The sequence below is a fragment of the Pelobates fuscus genome, chromosome 3 (assembly GCF_036172605.1).
Source record: "Pelobates fuscus isolate aPelFus1 chromosome 3, aPelFus1.pri, whole genome shotgun sequence".
In the NCBI taxonomy this organism is placed as follows: domain Eukaryota; kingdom Metazoa; phylum Chordata; class Amphibia; order Anura; family Pelobatidae; genus Pelobates; species Pelobates fuscus.
In genome coordinates, this window is record NC_086319.1 from 260,650,806 (window position 1) to 260,670,151 (window position 19,346).

The 19,346-nt window shown below is 43.1% G+C and overlaps 1 protein-coding gene across 2 annotated transcripts in view; it reads right to left on the minus strand.

The window, feature by feature from the left end:
* The window catches only part of NSD3 (nuclear receptor binding SET domain protein 3), a 139,314-nt gene that overhangs the window by 115,074 nt on the left and 4,894 nt on the right, over positions 1-19,346 (minus strand). For both annotated transcript variants that reach the window (XM_063448423.1, XM_063448422.1), the window contains exon 2: positions 8,169-8,929. In XM_063448423.1, coding sequence (XP_063304493.1) covers positions 8,169-8,885 — 717 coding nt within the window. In that variant the 5' untranslated portion in view covers positions 8,886-8,929. The remainder of the gene's footprint in view (positions 1-8,168; positions 8,930-19,346) is intronic.

Here is a 19,346-nt window from a genome sequence, read left to right on the forward strand (position 1 = left end):
GGCAGTCGGGGCTTGAGGGTGACGACCGGTATCTCCCCCCCGGACCACAGGGGGGAACGGGGCCGGTTCCTTGCGGGTCTGGCTCTTGGCTGAGCACCGATGGGCGGGATAGCGGAGCAGCGGCCGTCCGCTCCACTCATCGCCGGAGTAGGCCTCGTTTGTGCCAGTGAGAATTGTAGGCCCTCTCATTTTGACATTTTTAATAGTATGTATTTTAGTGACTGTGTCTGTATTACCTTCCTTTATGAATAAGAGTTACGGTTCCTTTTTTCCTTTTGCTGTAAAGTGCTCCTCACTTTAGGTTTCCTTGCATTTAGGAATTCTTCTTCGTATATTTAGTCAATTCTCAGAGAATATCTTGCTGCCCTGTGTGCCACTTGGGAACCACTGCGCTACACAATAACCTCCAGAAGGAACTGTAATTGTTACGAGTGCTCTTTAATGCTTTAACATTTATACGTTATCAATGTCAATTCCATCCAACCTGGATGGTGATGTTGGCTCAGATGGCTGAGATTTAGCTTTTACCCCAGCACTTTCAGCGTATCAGTGCAGTACAGGTGTTATACTGAAAATCAAGAGAAAACCAAAAGTAGAGACTGATTTGTATTCTGTAGGAGATGGTTTTTGGCTAAATGCGACAAAAATCGAAAACTCCCCAAAAGTCACACAGTTCTTGACACAGTTTATGAGCAACGACTTTTGGGAACAATTATGTTCTGTAGGTAGGCAACTCAGTGTACATACACAAGAAGATTCTTGCAGGGTCCAGCTGTCTAGTTGGGATCTATTATCAACCTCCTTTTTTCTACACTGATGTATGCTCAAGAGTACATGAGTGACAATGTTCCTAGGAGCTTCTTCTGCTTGCAGAAGTACAAGGACCTATTTTTTTGAAGATGGAGTCGCTGAGTTGCAAAGGTTACATGCAAGTACCGGTATATCTTTCCTTCATCCTCTCCCCAAACACCATTAAAGGAACACTATAGTCACCTAAATTACTTTAGCTAAATAAAGCAGTTTTAGTGTATAGATCATTCCCCTGCAATTTCACTGCTCAATTCACTGTAATTTAGGAGTTAAATCACTTTGTTTCTGTTTATGCAGCCCTAGCCACACCTCCCCTGGCTATGATTGACAGAGCCTGTATGAAAATGTATCTCAATCTCTAAATTGAACTTTACTCACATACAGGAGGCTCTTGCAGGGTCTAGCAAGCTATTAACATAGCAGGGGATAAGAAAATCTTAATTAAACAGAACTTGCAATAAAGAAAGCCTAAATAGGGCTCTCTTTACAGGAAGTGTTTATGGAAGGCTGTGCAAGTCACATGCAGGGAGGTGTGACTAGGGTTCATAATCAAAGGGATTTAACTCCTAAATGGCAGAGGATTGAGCAGTGAGGCTGCAGAGGCATGTTCTATACACCAAAACTGCTTCATTAAGCTAAAGTTGTTCAGGTGACTATAGTGTCCCTTTAAGAAAATATACAGGTCACAGTGGTGTCTTTATCGTCTATATTTAACATGTATGGTTTTGCAAGATCTGAAAGTTTTGTTTTAACTTACTTCAGAACACAAAGTGAATTCAATGTGAAATTCAAATTTAAGAAACACTATACCGTTAGGAAAACAAAACTGTGGGTAGGGACCAGAATAAGACGCTCCTGGTGTGGGAGCGATCTGCCTGCAGCTGATAACCAATGTCCCTTTGCAAACTTTTATTTCTTACTTCCGAGCCTCAGATATAAATAATGAAGAATTTCACTTAAAGTGGCACTGTCACCTCTACAAAATGAGTATTTCATAAACATAGAATCTTAGTGAAACACTCATACTGACGGTGTTGGAATTTCACTAAAATTTCAACCCAGTCAAGAGATATACTGAGACAAAGTAGGATCCCTTCTTTGTCTCAGTATTTTCCTACGACTTCTAGAAGTGTCACTCTCCCAGCCGTCAATAGTGACGGCTGCAAGGAATAGACTCTATGTAGAATCCTCCATAGACCTCAATGCTGTACTCTCATGCATGTAAAGGAGTGCAGCAGTGATGTTGGCTCCTGGCAGCAGAAGAGGACCGGCTGGAAGAAGAATGTGGTGCCTGCGAGGGACAGGTTTGAGGTAAGTTAAACTCACCTTTGCCTGCCCCCCTGGACACCGAACCCACAAGAACAATGTCATGGTTGGGAGTCTTTGTCTATTATGCAAAGTCCCCAGACAGTGCCGCATGTAACAAATTTTTGCATGCTATGCTAAAACCACCAAATCCAAGTTAACAGCGAACTGGCAGCGCAGAAAGGGCTGTGATTTTATGTGGCAGATCCTGCTAAAGACCACTGCTCACAACCCATTGCCGAGCATAGGTACCCAATGCATAAACATATTTTGATGGATAATAAGAAGTGAAATCATCAAATCAGCTATTAAGGAGAGGACTTAAAAGGAACACTGTAGGTGCTATAACCATTTGATCTCAATGCATTGGTTATAGTGCCTGGAGTCCTCTAGCACCTGATACTCTCAGGCAATCACGGCTGCCAATTGCTGCTCAGTTTCTCATTCGCCCAAGCAGGAAAGGATGGGTTGCTGGGAACTTGTTTAACAGTAAAAATAGTTACACAGAATAGAAGGATAGCATTTACTGGTTTAAGAGAAAAAAATGTGCCAATATTTTAAAAAGTGACAATTTTTATTTATTTTTAAATACTTCTAGATATAAATATTTAACACCAGACACCTCAATATTTTATATCCATTAGAATGCTATAGTTTTTAAACAATCACTCCCTGACAACCTTAATATTATCATACCAAAAAAAATATATAAGTTTGCTAGAGAGACTTAAACAGCCTCTAGATCAGTGGTAGTCAACCTTTTTCTACCTACCGCCCACTAATGCATCTTTTTGGTTGAAAAAAATGTCCTTACCGCCCACCAGTTTTCGCGCAAATGCGTTATATTTTTTAGAAAGGAGGGTGTTTAAAAAAAAAAAAAAAAAAATGTACGTACATTTATCTTTTTATTTCTACTTAATGCAGGTTTATAAGGTTTTTAACTTTATAAAGTTTAATGAGAAAACAATAAAGTAAATTAAATTACCTTTACTAGTGATTAATGAGATCCTTGAGGTTGATGCTGCGAGACTAAATATTTGATATGTGGTTCGATTTTCGTAAGGAACAAACGAAGGTCTCTTTCAGTGATATTCAGACGACTTCTCTGTTTGCGCATAATATGATTTCTCATTTGTGCGTCAGCTCATCTCCTCGCCCTCCTCAATTCCCCTCCCCACCTTTTTTTTCCCCTTTTTTCTATTTTTTAACCTTCCTTGTAGCAATGCCCAGTAGGAAGGCTGAGCTAGGTAGCCCACTTACTATAGTCCACTATAACAGACAGGCACACATACAGACACACACGACACCCATACAAGACACATCCGACACATACATCGACACATACATACACACATACATACACACAACACATACATACAGACACACATACCAACAGACAGTCATACATACATACAGACACACACATAAGACATACATAGACACACACACATGCAGACACACACACACACACACAAGACATACATAGACACACACACATGCAGACACACACATAAGACATACATACAAACACACACATTATATTTAAGTCACCCTCCTGTTTCCTACCTTTTAGATTCAGGAGGGTGACTTTCCCTGGGGTCCAGTGGTGGCTGAGGTGGATGGGAGTCAGAGTTCCCACTCTGACTCCCTGGTCTTCCTCCCGCGCGGCTCTCAGTGTTAGCTGGGAGGAGTGACGTGCAGTCACTTCCTCCCAGCTCTGTGATGTCATCACAGGGGGCCCGGTCGCGCTGTTAAAGCGCCCAGCGCTGACCGGGCCCCCTCACAATCCACATCCATCGGGTGGCCCTGACAGCATGGGCCACCCGATGGACCCCTCCATATGCGGCCCCGGCAGTTTGCCGCGCGGGCCGGGGCCGCAAATGGTCACGGCTGTACCCAGTCGCAGGGGTACCGCCGGCTCGCACCCGGTCATCAAAACTTGGAAATCCCTACCGCCCACCTGGAATCCTAAAACGCCCACTAGTGGGCGGTAGGGACCAGGTTGACGACCCATGCTCTAGATTAACCCAGGGCTTGACAAATCCCAGGCACCAGGTTGCCACGCAGCCTAGGATTTTAAGTCATCTAGCTAAAGCGGCAGGATGGGGGAACAATTGAGCCGGCCAGTCGCCCTGAGTAGCATGGAGGCGGCAGGCTGTAGGAAAGCATTGGGAGGTTTGTTCTCTATGGGTAACATTCATCACCTCCATGAAGAGCGTGGAGACGCTGAACATGAGTGGCACTAGAGGGGTTTCTAGGCAGCAATGTAAACACTGCTTTTTCTATGAAAAGGTAATGTTTACATTGAAAAATCATCAGGGACAGGTTATATGCACCAGAACAACTACATTAAGCTGTAGTGGTTCTGGTGATTACAGTGTCCCTTTAAGAATTGTATATTTCTGGAAAATTAAACTTCGCTAGTTTAAAAAAAGGTGGGGGGGGGGGCCGGACCGCCGAGCTGAGCGGTCGCAAGAGAGACCAGCTCCTGCAACTTACAAATCTTTAAGCATGAAAAACATGAAATTCGATCTAAATACAGAGCGACAGCATTGGACCTCAGTGCTGAGGGGTCACTGGATCCAGGGCGAAGCTGACTCCCCGAGCTTCAGTCCCCTGGAGTTGAGACCTTCGACGACCCAGTTGAGGCCTACTCCGGCGGTGAGAGGGGTGGACGGCCGCTGCCCCACTATCCTGCCTAACGGTGCCCAGCCTGAGACCCAGACCCGGGGGGACCCGGCCCCATTCCCCCCCCTATGGACCGGTGGGGGTGATCCCGGTCCTCAACAAGAGGCTATGTGTCCAAGGCCCAACGACACCACCACCCCGCTCGAGGGCCCGGACGCAGCACACAAGATGGCGGATGCCATGCGCTCGGGAATCAGCGGAAAGAACTGCTCTTCCACCGAGCTCTCAACAATCAGCGAGATGCCCGGAAGGACTGATGAGTCCGTGACTTTCCCACCCCGCACCGCAGCCCTACAGGCGATCTATTACCTGTCCACTACACAAGCCAAGTCAACAGCGAGCAGCGACAGAAACCAAGCCAGACCGATAATAGCTGCGGGGCTAGAGGAACGGGACATCGCACCGCGATTACCCCCGCCGGCGACTACCAAACCTGCCGCCAAGCAAGGTACTCCTACAGCAGGGCTGACCATACACGCACCTTACGCACATCCTGCAGAGCGGCGGCCCCAAAGAGGGAATAAAAGTAGCACCCAGCAACAAGCTATACTGAGCTACGACCAACTACCCATCCCGATGGACACTAACCTCCTGATGCCCAGATTTGGCAGTCTTAATCCGACAAGGCTGCGGCCCAAGAGAAACCAAAGAGGAGCCCAGCGACACGTATTGCTAGACTTCGCCCGACTCCCAACACTGACAGACACTCGAGCCCAGCCACACCGACACGGCAGAACGGGCATTGGCTAACCCCGAGTTTACTGCAATATGCGAAGACTCGGCTCCTGAAGCTTGCGTCCGCTCACAAACTCTTGACCAGCCAGGGTGAAAAAACTACATGAAGCTTACGGTTTAGACCCATCATGTTTCTATATTGAGCACCATGATATAGCATATCGTTAAAACCTTCTACTACACACGCTAGGCATGCACTTAGCGCAACACAAATGTTTTATCTTGTATTAATCGACTACTCAGCGACATTTGTTTTTTCTGCATGTATAATCTTACCTGTACACCATACAAAAAAAAAGCGCACAACATCTTGACCTTTTCAGCATATACCTGTGACTATACTTCTTGTGAAATACATATGTCATATTTTGAGCTTGTACTTAACATTGCGCTTCCAAAAATAAAGAATAAAAAAAAACAAAAAAACTGGATTCCAAACAAATTTGTCTGGCCTGCTTTCGATAGAACCCTGCAAGAAATTGTGGTCTCTCAACCATTGCATTTGAAGTTGGCAGAAACCAATCAAAAATGATGGATGCATATTAATAAATAAATAAATATATACCGTATTTTTCGCTCCATAAGACGCACTTTTTTCCCCCTCAAAAGTGAGGGGAAATGTCTGTGCGTCTTATGGAGCGAATATGAAGCTTTACTTACCTGTCTTGTAGCGTTTCTCGGCAGCACAGGGCGCACCGCGGTACTGGAACTTGAATTTGATGTTCCGGTTTCCGGCGGGACTGAAAGGAAGTGCGCACTCAACTCAGTGTGCGCACTTCCTTTCAGTCCTGCCGGAAACCGGAACATGAAATTCAAGTTCCAGTACCGCGGTGTGCCCTGTGCTGCCGAGAAACGCTACAAGACAGGTAAGTAATTATGGGACAAGGGGAGGGGGACAGTATGGGAGAGGAAAATATGGGAGAGAAGAGAAGACTATGGGGAGGGGAGGGGAGGGGGGATGAAGACTATGGGGAGGGGAGGGAGGATGAAGACTATGGGGAGGGGGGGATGAAGACTATGGGGAGGGGAGGGGGGATGAAGACTATGGGGAGGGGAGGGGGGGATGAAGACTATGGGGAGGGGAGGGGGGGATGAAGACTATGGGGAGGGGAGGGGGGGATGAAGACTATGGGGAGGGGAGGGGGGGGATGAAGACTATGGGGAGGGGAGGGGGGGATGAAGACTATGGGGAGGGGAGGGGGGGATGAAGACTATGGGAGAGAGGAGAAGACTATGGGAGGGGGGGGGGCACTATGGGACAGGGGAGAAAAAAATATTCTGTACAAACTGTCCCATAGTAAGAAACACTATGGGACAGTTTGTTCAGAATAATTTTTTTCTGGGTTTCTTCCTCTAAAAACTAGGTGCGTCTTATGGTGAGGTGCGTCTTATGGAGCGAAAAATACGGTATATATATTCATTTACAGTAATTTCACTAGAACAATACACAGTTTACATTTACACACTAAATTGGATCAGACACAGTTATGCACAAATTTTGTGTATGGAATACACTTTGGAGGATTATTGCCATAGGTCAGGGTTTTCAAATACATACATATTACAATGATGGGATTTTATGCGGTCCGCCTACTGATGCAGAGCTGGCGCTATCCAAAGATCAAAGATCTCACCGGCCTAAAGGCACTTCACTGAGGCGGGGGGGAATGGGAGGTTGAATGTTAATGAATTGAACTCTGCCTGCAGCCAGAGGAGCTGCAGGCTAGAGTTACTGAATACCACTGGATCACCAGAGCTTGCATTGTACCCGCTCGCTGAGAAAAAGGTAAGATTTTTAGTTGCGCTTTTTTTTTTTTTTTTTAAATATGCATATTGGCTCCTAACCTCCCCCACACAATATATAAAGGCTCTATAACTTCCAACAGTCACACACTGCACCCTCTTTAGACACTACATCCTGATTTTTACATGGTATGCCAGCACAGCCACAATGACAGTTCTTCTTTATTAAATAGATGTTATCTTGTATGGCTGCTACACCTATATAAGTAGACTTAAAGGGACACCGTAGGCACACAGACCACTTCAGATAATTGAAGTGGTCTGGGTTCTGTGTCCCTTTTGCACTTAGTGCTGCAATGTAAAACATTGCAGTTCCAGAGAAACGACAATGTTTACATTGCAGCTCTAAATCTGCCCCCCTGTGGCTGTCTATCAGACAGCTACTAGAGGGCTTCCGAAATCTTTTGGTCCGTTATCAGATTTTCCCCCTTAGGAAAGCATTCTTATTAATGCATGCGCATTAGGTCTCCCCCACCGGCTGACGTCGGAGCATGGGCGGAGCCTGACTCAGGCATTGGATTCAGGTAAGTGGCTGGAAGGGGGCCCAGAGGAAAGGGGGGACCTAATATCCCTATAGTGCCAGGAAAACAGCTTTGTTTTCCTGGCGTTATAGGATCCCTTTAATAAGTGCTAAGATATGACATAAGTAGTACACAATGAATAGGTCTAAGGAAACAGATAAAAAGATTACATGTTCAGTGTAATGTTACAACATGACAATTTTTAAATCTTTAAAATAAGTTAATTGATCTCCATTTGTTCATGTAAACCTGAATAGAATAGATACAAATGGCTTCTTATAAATATTAAACTGGAGCTCAACTTACAATCTCCTCCTCCTGAGGTTCTAGTTTCGCTATCTTTTGTGGCTGTTGCTCTTCAAACTTCACCTCCCCACGATGGTGGTGATGGTGATGATGCCGACTGCTCTTTTTCCTTTTTTCCCTCCTTTCTCTCCTACGCTCATGTTTTTTCCTGGTGTATTCACTGGCTTGAAATTCATGAAGGAGATCCCCGCACAGCGAGGATTCAAACATTTCCCTCCCATTCTGGATAGTCTTAGTAATTCTCAGTTTTATTTCTGGGGAGCCAGTCTTCTTTTGAGGGGTGGAAGTGGAAAATGGAGGGTACTGATGAAGACTAGGGGGGGAGGTGGGCTGTGTAGGAGATGTTTTCACCAGACCCTCATGGGGCCGCATGGCAGCAGTATCCAGAGGGTAATACTCCAGTGTGGTAAAGTTCCTGGTGCCATAGCCATTGGCTGAGCCATTAGGAAATTGTGAATATGTTTGGTACTTGCCCTGTGGCTCATATCCCAATGATGGTTGGTAGCCATTTGTGAGAGGAGGCAAATCCTCAGTTGTGGGAGTAGGATACTGGAAGTCCGGCTGCAGGCCAGAATCATAGGGCGTGTGCCCGCCCTCATCAGCCTGATCGCTGCTATTGGCATCATCCTGCCGGTTGTTGGCGGAGTCGATGAGTTGAGGGGGTTGCTGGATTGTATTTCCCATGATCCCTTGCATGAAAGAGAAGGAGAAATCCATTGTCGTGCTCAGGCATCATCAGCTTTCCCTTTCTCTCATAGGGCCTGTGACAAAAAAAAAAAAAAAATTATTAGAAGCAACCCCAAAACCTTTATCTCAAGTACATATGGTTTTATACAGTATTTGCCTTAAGACATACAGTACAATAAAAGCCTTTTTTTTCCAACCAGCATGGGATTACGTATTATTCTTGGTTCAATGGTTTAAAGTTAAAGTTAATACTTTGCTTAAACACTTCAAGTCCAGAGTTTAAACGTATTTTACCAGGGCTGTGAAGTTGGAATTGTGGTGTCAGAAGCAATTTCGGGTTACTGGAGTCATTTAGAAATGTACCGGCTGTGACTAAATGTACTGTATATGCCAGTGTAGAAGTCAACCCATAAAATGTATAAGTGTTATATATAGGTTTAGGCCTATTTGCCAGATAAATCAACATTAACACCCAAAAGAACGTGCAACTTTTGGGCCCAAGCTAGGCCTGTGGACTGCTAGACTTAAAATGTGGTCCTAGGCTAGGTGGCAGAAGTCAAATAGTCTATTTCATATAACATTTTAAGTGTTCTACTTACGATAACTTGTTATACGATCCAATTAATATGATGGTCAGAGTTTAAACAAACAAATCATTAGTGTATGGTTCAGGTAGACAGCCACTAGAGGCTGGATTAACCCTTAACAAAACCATAGCAGTTTCTCTGAAACTGCTATGTTCACAGCTGCAGGGTTAAAACCAGGGGGATCTGGCACCCAGACCACTTCATTGAACTGAAGTGGTCTGGGTTCCTTTAGTGGTGCTTTAAGCCAAGACCTTATTTTTGTCTTGGCCCTGTATCAACAACTTTAAGTTTGGTTATTAGTTAACCTCTTGTTTTTGGGATATTTTCTCCCACTTAAAAAGTCGACTCATATGCCAGCATATAAAGAAAATTTGCAATATGGTAATTGTAATCTAATTATACAGTATATCACACAAGTAAATCAGAAGTATCTTAAATAGAAGATTTTGAGTCTGAGTCAAAGGTTTTGAGAACAGTTTCCACAGCCTCTGTGTTCACGTTCAAGTACTTTACAGCACATAATTTAACCTCAAGTGCCCCTATTTACACTATAAGAATGATTACCAGCCTATGGAGGAACGTATTTCTCTTCCTGGAGTCACTAGTTACTCAATTTTACTTTCTGTTGCCATTTTCAGCAATACATAAGCTATAATAAAACATTTGAGTGTGCTATTTGACCAGTTTTTAGACGAAACTGCCGAATTGCATTCTAACTGAATGAGAACAGTATGTTCGTTTCTTTTAGAACACAATTCGGCACTTTGTTTGGATCGCAATTTAATTCTAATGAATGAAACTCCGATCCTATTTATTGCCGCGGCTGCATCTTGCAGCCGCTTAGTAGATAACTCCCTAATTCCCACGGTATTAGGGAGCTATCTACTAAAAGGCTGAAAGACCTAAATTGGTCTTTCAGCCAAATTTACTAATACTAAGTAGAGATTACTTAGTATTAGTAAATAATATGCCCCTACTCGCTATACCGCGAGTGTAAAAAAAATAATAATAAAATAAAAAAATCTACTGTCTTACCCCCCCAGCCCCCACCCCTGAGCAGTGGGTGGGGGCCCTAAATAAAGATAGGAGGGGGGGGAACCTACTGTCCTCCCCCTGGCCCCCACCCCTGAGCGGTGGGTGGGGGCCCTAAAAAAAACAATAGGGGGGGGGGGACCTACTGTCCTCCCCCCCTGACCCCCACCCCTGAGCGGTTTTCAAGCCATCCAATCACAGTGCTCTGTGTCATTTTACACAGCGTGGGAAAATTCCAAAGAACTTTCCCACGCTGTGTAAAATGACAAAGAGCACTCTGATTAAACCCACCAATCAGAGTGTTCTTAGCCTAATTGCAGGGCGGGGCAAGGCTTTATAAGCCTTCCCCCGCCCTGCGTAGCTCAGTTTGAGTGGAGCCCTCCATGGGTGAAGATGGATTCTTTTTTTGCGCTCGGGCTTTTTCTTTTTCGTCAGGTTTTTTATTTTATTTTAAGTTCGACGGGTATGATGGCTTTTTATTTGGCCTTTTTTGGGCTGAAAAATTAAGATTTTAGAAAAAAGAAGACGTCAAATGGCAAGTTAATTTTTTTTTTTTTTTTTTTTTTTACAGGTTAGTTATTTTATTCCCCCATCACTATTTTTAGGGTGAGGGGGGTAGGTAGGGGATAGTTTGATTTGGGGGGGAGGTGGGGGTGACTAGGGGCTTGGGACCCCTAGTCACCTTGATGGGGGGGGGGGGGGGAGATTTTCATTTAGGGCCCCCACCCGCCGCTCAGGGGTGAGGACAGTAGGTCCCCCCCCTTATTGTTTTTTTAGGGCCCCCACCCACCGCTCAGAGGTGGGGGCCGGGGGGGGAGGACGATAGGTCCCCCCTCTCTTTATTTAGGGCCCCCACCCACCGCTCAGGGGTGGGGGCCAGGGGGGAGGACAGTAGCCCCCCCCCCTTATTGTTTTTTTTTAGGGCCCCCACCCATCGCTCAGGAGTGGGGGCCGGTAGGTACCCCCCCTCTCTTTATTTAGGGCCCCCACCCACCGCTCAGGGGTGGGGGCCAGGGGGGGAGGACAGTAGCCCCCCCCTTATTGTTTTTTTTAGGGCCCCCACCCATCGCTCAGGGGTGGGGGCCAGGGGGGGAGGACAGTAGCCCCCCCCCCCCTTATTGTTTTTTTTAGGGCCCCCACCCATCGCTCAGGAGTGGGGGCCGGTAGGTCCCCCCCGACCATGCTTATCTAGGGCCCCCACAAACCACCACTCAGGGGTGGGGGCCAGGGAAGGACAGTAGGACCCCCCCTCTTTATTTAGGGGTGGGGGCCAGGGGGGGAGGGCCATTATTAGAAGTGGACTTAACCATGCAATGTAAACATTGCAGTTTGTCAGACACGGCACTGCTCTTCATTGAGATAAAGTAGCATCTTTGCCTATCGTGCCCCTTTAAAGCAGCTCTGTCTTGTTCCAGGGTTTTTGCATGTTTTCGCCAAAATTACTCTGCAAAAGTAAGGATACGTATTTGGAAGAGGATGTAATTTATCTATTGGTGGGTTTGAAACAAAATACTTTTTAAAATTGATTTAAATTTTTTTTTCAGAAAACCAAAAATTGTGCAGAAATAATGTTGGAGTTGGAACACGGTGTTCCAAAATAGTATACTTGGAAAAATATTTCCAAAATGGCTATATTGACCTTCTGTGATATTGGACATGTACTTCCCTTTGCCTGTATGAGACTGTGCACAGCATGTATACTTTTGAAGTAATGTGTTTTTTCTATTTATTTAAATTTATAAGTGTAAGTGGAAAAGACAATTATAAGTGACTGTTTTTATATAACACAAGATAACCTAAAACTACACAGAGAAAACAAGGCTTAACCAAAAGATTTATTTTTTTGTGTATATACAGTGTATGTATTGAAAACCGTAAACAGTAAAAAAAGGCTCTCATTGTTAGAGAAATGTTAGAGTAATTATTCAATGCTTAACTATGGGGATTCCAGCAAGCAAAACGTTGTTTAATACCCTAGAAGTCCCTCTAGTGGCTGTCTGTTAGACAGCCACTAGAGGAGGACTTAACCCTGCAAGGTAATTATTACGGTTTATAAAAACTGCAATAATTACACTTGCAGGGTTAAGGGTGATGGGAGTCAACACCCAGACCACTCCAATGGGCAGAAGTGGTCTGGGTGCTTGGCGTGTCACTTTTATCTATGTAATGCATTCAAAATGTTGGGTCACTTCCAGCATGGCAAGTTCCTTAAACTGCCTACATTCACCATCTATTCCTACAACCAGCATTCACTGTAGGACTGCTACCTTTTGTGATTTATTCAATTAACTGGGAATTGTGGAAAATTTATATTTTAAGGCAAAACAGACAACATGGGAAAATTCACTAACTATTTTGTCCTAAACGTTGCATATCCTTACAATCCACAGTTTAGTAAATAAAACAGGCTTTATTCAGAGTACAGAAATGATATATTTAAAGTATGATCAAGCCATCTAGAGCTTTGACAACATTCAAATGTTTCTATCAAACAGTAAAAGCTGACCTGCCTAGTTCAGGATTTTAATTAAAAGGTTTATTAAAAACCGCATCTTATGTTTAATTACTTTTGAATTCACAGTTGTAATGGCTTGTTCACTTTATGAGATGGCATTTCATTATGCTGTCAAATATAGTTTATCACTATAAAATTATTTATATAATAATTTTAGGAGATGTTACTTACCCCCTTCTCCAGCTAATCTACACCATCAACATTGCCCTCTATATTGAGAATTAAAGAATACAAATTGAGGTACAAAAACTTCTGTGGTCCTTATTATTATTGGTATTTATATAGTGATAACCTATTCAGCGGTGCTTTACAATATGGCAAAAGGGGGAAATTTAACAATAAATTAGAGAATTACAAATTGTTACAGAAACAATACGTTGATGAGGACCCTGCTCAGACAAGCTAACGGTCTAGAGGAGGGGAGTATAAAGACACAATAAGGTCTGTCAATGGGAACAGCAAACAACAAGGTTGAAAAGCAGCAGAACTAGAGGCGAGAGTGGACTATGGCACTTCAGGAGAGAGAAAGAGACAGGTTTGTGAAATAGAAGTTCCACTGGGAGGCCCAAGCATTTCTGAAAATATGGATTTTGGAGGGCTTCTTAAATGATTGAAGACTAGAGGAGAGTCTGGTGGGGTTAGGCAGGCGGTTCCAAAGGAAAAGAGCCGCCCACGAAAAGTCATGCAAGCGCGAGTTAGCAGTAAGGGTGCGAGCAGCGGACAGGACGTCACCAGCAGAGCTGAGAGACTGAGAAAGAGGCAAAATTATGAATCAGTGCTTTTGTTGTTTAGAGCTTTATAGTTAAGGGTTAGTATTTTGAATTGACACCTATAGGATACAGGAAGCCACTGTAAGGATCAACAAAGAGGCAAGGTGTGAGAGGGGCGACAGAAGAGATCGGCCTGGCGGCAGCATTCATTACAGATTCTAGTGGGGAACTACAGCTTCTGAGGAAGGATTACCATAAAAGAAAAGCTAATAGAGAATTTGAAAAAGTTTACTCCTTGGCTGCTAAGGTCACTATCATCTCACAGATGACACAATGAATTCAAGAGCCACTAAATTTCCACGAGTACAATTTTTTGCTCACAGTGAACCTATATAGAATAGAAAGAAGCCACACCAACCCTTTCAAAAAGTGCAGTACACATACAAGATTATATGCATAGTCTCAAAATCTATAGGAATACAAAATCCTCAAAGCCCAAGACACTATTGGCTAAAAGTCAAAAACCCATCTGCTGACACAGTGTGCCACCTGATCCACCTTCCCCGGAACACGTTACAGAGTTAGAGGAGTAAGTGTATTTAATTTTTAAGACACAAAAATTCTTTAGAGATACATACAGAAGAACACAAATTTAGGAAATGAAAAGTAGAAGAAATGAGAACCCTGCTCATGGCTGCCTGGACTGGATTAATTCTCTTAAACAAGACCTATTTTAGGTTTCAATAATTTACTAAAATGCAAACAACTAATAATGAGCACTTTATTTTCACTCACTGTACATACACCTTTCAATCATTTAATCAAGGAGAAGGCAGAGTACTTTCTTTGACACAAGAAATGGAGTTGACTTAAAGCAGCACTGTCATGCCGCTGTCCTACGCTTGACTTTCTTTGACCAAAGGATGAGCTTAAAGGATCACTATAGGGTCAGGAACACAAACATGTATTCCTGACCCTATAATGTGAACACCACCATCTAGCCCCCTTCGGCCCCTCATGCCTCCATAAATATAGTAAAAATCTTACTGTATTCAAGCCTGAAGCTGTAAATCTGCATGCTGTTAAGACTCAGAAAAACAAGCAGTCTGCTGACATGTGGTAGCCTGATCCAATCACATTGCTTCCCCATAGGATTGGCTGAGACTGACAAAGAGGCAGATCAGGGGCAGAACACAGCCCTGGATATCAGCATCTCCTCATAGAGATGAGTTGAATCAATGAATCTCTATGAGGAAAGTTCAGTGTCTGCATGCAGAGGGAGGAGATACTGAATCACAGAATGCTGTGCACAGTGCTGCCCTGTGCTCCGCTGACAGCAGATCTGAGTGGATGGAGGCATATTATGCCTCCATCAACTCCGAAGTCCGTCTGGTTCACTCTGAGTGACTGCAACTGGAGGTGTTCCTAGCTTTCAATGTAAACACTGTATTTCCTCAGAAAATACAGGGTTTACATGAGAACGGCAGCAGGGAGCTATAGTTCTCACCTGAACAACCTCATTAAGCTGAAGTTGTTCAGGTGACTATAGTGTCCCTTTAAATCAGCTCCATTACCTGTGTCAGGGATAAGGGCGAGTTCTTTCTGTGACAAAGGAAATGGAGCGGACTTAAAGGAACACTATAGTCACCTAAACAACTTTAGAGTAATATAGCAATTTTAGCGTATAGATCATGCTGCTCAGGTTTCACTGCTCTATTCACTGCCATTTAGGAGTTAAATCATGTTGTTTCTGTTTATGCAGCCCATGTCACACACCTTCCCTTGCTCTGATTGACACAGCCTGCTTTGGAAAAATAAAAACTGGTTTACTTTTTAATCAGATGTAATTGACCTTAAACAATTGTATCTCTTTCTCTGTAAATTGAACTTTAATAACCTACAGGAGGCTCTTACAGGGTCTAGCAAGCTATTAACATAGCAGGGGATAAGAAAATCTAAATTAAACAGAACTTGCAATAAAGAAAGGATAAACTTTAGATGACTTTACAGGAAGTATTTAGGAAGGCTGTGCAAGTCACATGCAGGGAGGTGTGACTAAGGTTCATAAACAAAGTGATTTAACTCCTAAATGGCAGAGAATGGAGTAGTGAGACTGCAGGGACATGATCTATACACCAAAACGGCTTCATTAAGCTAAAGTTGTTTTGGTGACTATAGTGTCCCTTCTTAGGTTTTAAAGAAATCTAAATCAGAAATAAAGAAAAGAAAAACAGATTCTAAGAGTAAGAGAAGAAACAATAGAAGAAAGGTAAGTTTGGCGAAACAGGGCTGCTTTAACCCTGCAGTGTAAAACAGTGCAGTTTTACAGAAACTACAATGTATACACTGCTGGGCTAAGACTGTGTTCTAGTGGCTGTGTCAAAAGACAGCCACCAGAGGTGCTTCCTTCAGTTTCACAGAGCTTAACTTGTGAAATGACGCTGGGTGTCCTCACACTGTGCAAATCCCCACAGGAAAGCAATGCTTTTCTATAGGGAAGGCCTAATGGGTGCATGGCACTTGCTATGCATTAGGTTCCCCCTTGCATGAACGTCTGTGGAGGTGAAGATTGAGCCAGCGCTGGAACCAGGGAAGTGGTTAAAGGGTTTTTAATAGTGATAGACCGACTATAGGTCCCGCCGATTATTAAAGCAGATATTCAGCATTTAGTCCTTTCCCAGTCACCACACACTGTCTTCTGCATCCAGAAACTCTAGTGTCTAGCCAATGAAACACCATGTTGGGACACCACATTCCCCCTTTCTCTGAGTCTACGCTTAAGGTAGGGAGGTAAGAGTTAAAAATCTACAGCACTGTACTGTGCTGGCAGACAGAGTGGTAGGGACGGAGGGACACTATAGTGTTAGTAATACAGCTTTTTATTCCAAACACTAAAGTGTTCTTTTATTACTCAAATGCAGACATTCTTTTTTTAGATTATGTTGCAGTTTTCAGGAAGCTCTACTGCTAATAATGTATTCTTAGTCTTTAAAAAACACATAAGCTAGCTATAGGACAATTACTATATATTTTTTGCACACCTTCTGTAAAAACAAACAAACCATAATAAACGTGTTTTTACTTTTATATTAACATTATAGATCCTGTGGGAAATATTGCAAGATAAAGAACATTATATAAAGTCTAAAGCTTGTCCTCCCCCCCACAACCCAAAAAAAAAAAAAATATTCTATAAGGGATATAGAACAACCAGAAATGTTTGGGATACGGCTGTAAATCTAAAACAAACAAAAAGCATACATAGCGTAATCCAATTTTTTTTAAATAAGTTGTGTTAATGAAATGCACTCACAGAGTTACGTGAAAAATAGTGCTCAAGGGTGCCTCCCCCTATAGCAGTGGGGGGCCAACTGATCCCTCTTGTTGCTCCAATGGTGTACACACACCCACACAACACAGGACTCCAGGGATGGCAGGAAAAAAGTATAGCAGCTTTATTTACAGGATGAAAATTCACCCAACAATAATAAAATATAAAATATACAAACGCTTTTTATATTTTATTATTGTTGGGTGAATTTTCATCCTGTAAATAAAGCTGCTATACTTTTTCCTGCCATCCCTGGAGTCCTGCGTTGTGTGTACACCATTGGTGCAACAAGAGGGATCACTTGGCCCCTCACTGCTATCGGGGGAGGCACCCTTGAGCACTATTTTTCACGTAACTCTGTGAGTGCATTTCATTAACAAAACTTTTTTTTTTTTATTGATTTACGCTATGTATGCTTTTTGTTTGTTTTAGATTTACAGCCGTATCCCAAACGTTTCTAGTTGTTCTATATTCTTGTTGTGTAAAGGTCACTCATTCTGGGTAGTGACCTGGGAGGCTCTCACTTTAAAATTTTAAGTATTTTCACTTTCTAACACACATTAAGTGTTTACACATTGTTTGTATTCTATAAGGGATGTCTGAACAACAAATAAATGAAAATTGTGTAAAGTGACATCTTTTTATTTTTTTTTATTTTTCTGAAAGGCAATCTGCAAACAAAATTGCTGTTTTGATATATGTTTATAGTATAGTTAAATGGACAGTTTAGTCACTTTAAGGCTCCATAACAACATCAAAATTAAGTAATGGTGCCAGGAGGCCCCCTGCGCACTCTTACCTCAAGGTATTAAACCATTCTCAAATGTTTAAACCCCAAAGTTGCCTCTAGGGCCGATCTCAATTACCCCCAGGCAGTACAAGGTCAAGCCAGTTTTGTTAAAGGACCACTCTAGTGCCAGGAAAACATACTCGTTTTCCTGGCACTAGAGTGCCCTGAGGGTGCCCCCACCCTCAGGAACCCACTCCCGCCCGGCTCTGGAAAGGGGAAAGTGTTTAAAACTTACCTTTTTCCAGCGGTGGGCGGAGAGCTCTCCTCCTCCCCGTCGGCTGAATGCGCACGCGCGGCACGAGCTGCGCGCGCATTCAGCCGGTCACATAGGAAAGCATTCATAATGCTTTCCTATGGACGCTTGCGTGCTCTCACTGTGAAAATCACAGTGAGAATCACGCAAGTGCCTCTAGCGGCTGTCAATGAGACAGCCACTAGAGGAAATAGGGGAAGGCTTAACCCATTCACAAACATAGCAGTTTCTCTAAAACTGCAATGTTTATGAAAAAATGGGTTAACCCTAGAAGGACCTGGCACCCAGACCACTTCATTAAGCTGAAGTGGTCTGGGTGCCTAGAGTGGTCCTTTAAGAGAGAGTCACTGATTGGTTGAGAGCGTCAGCTGACCTCAGTCAATCAGCGGTGCTTCTGCCCACCACCAATTCTGAAAGTGGAATTTCAGAAGCCAGTTGCCGCCTGGGGGTGCAGAGATCGGTACTGGAGGCAATTTTGGGGTTAAACCATTCAGGAACGGTTTAACCCCTTGAGGCAAGAGTGCACCGGCGCATGAAATATTCCTTTAAACATTTAGTTTGTTTACATGCATCCCTTGTTTTAAACAAAGGTCACCCTAACAACTTTTCAAACTGTTTCAAGGGGTTAATCAGGCTGCCAAGTATTGGTTGAACTAATCTCTTTATTTTCCTTTGAAAAAAAAAATATTAAAATTTTATTGTAATTAAAGGAACACTATAGTCACCTAAATTACTTTAGCTAAAAAAAAAAAGAAAAAAAAAAAAAGTAGTTTTAGTGTATAGATCATTCCTCTGCAATTTCACTGCTCAATTCACTGTCATTTAGGAGTTAAATCACTTTGTTTCTGTTTATGCAGCCTTAGCCATACCTCCCCTGGCTATGATTGACAGAGCCTGCATGAAAAAAAAAACTGGTTTCACTTTCCAACAGATGTAATTTACAGATGTAATTTACTTTAAATAATTGTATCTCAATCTCTAAATTGAACTTTAGTCACATACAGGAAGTGTTTATGGAAGGCTGTGCAAGTCACATGCAGGGAGGTGTGACTAGGGTTCATAAACAAAAGGGATTTAACTCCTAAATGGCAGAGGATTGAGCAGTGAGGCTGCAGGGGCATGTTCTATACACCAAAACTGCTTCATTAAACTAAAGTTGTTCAGGTGACTATAGTGTCCCTTTAATAAAAATAGATATTGCTTTGTCTACATAACCCATTAAAAAAAAATGAAGAAAAAAAAAAATAGCAGGTTTTTTTATGTATACATATGT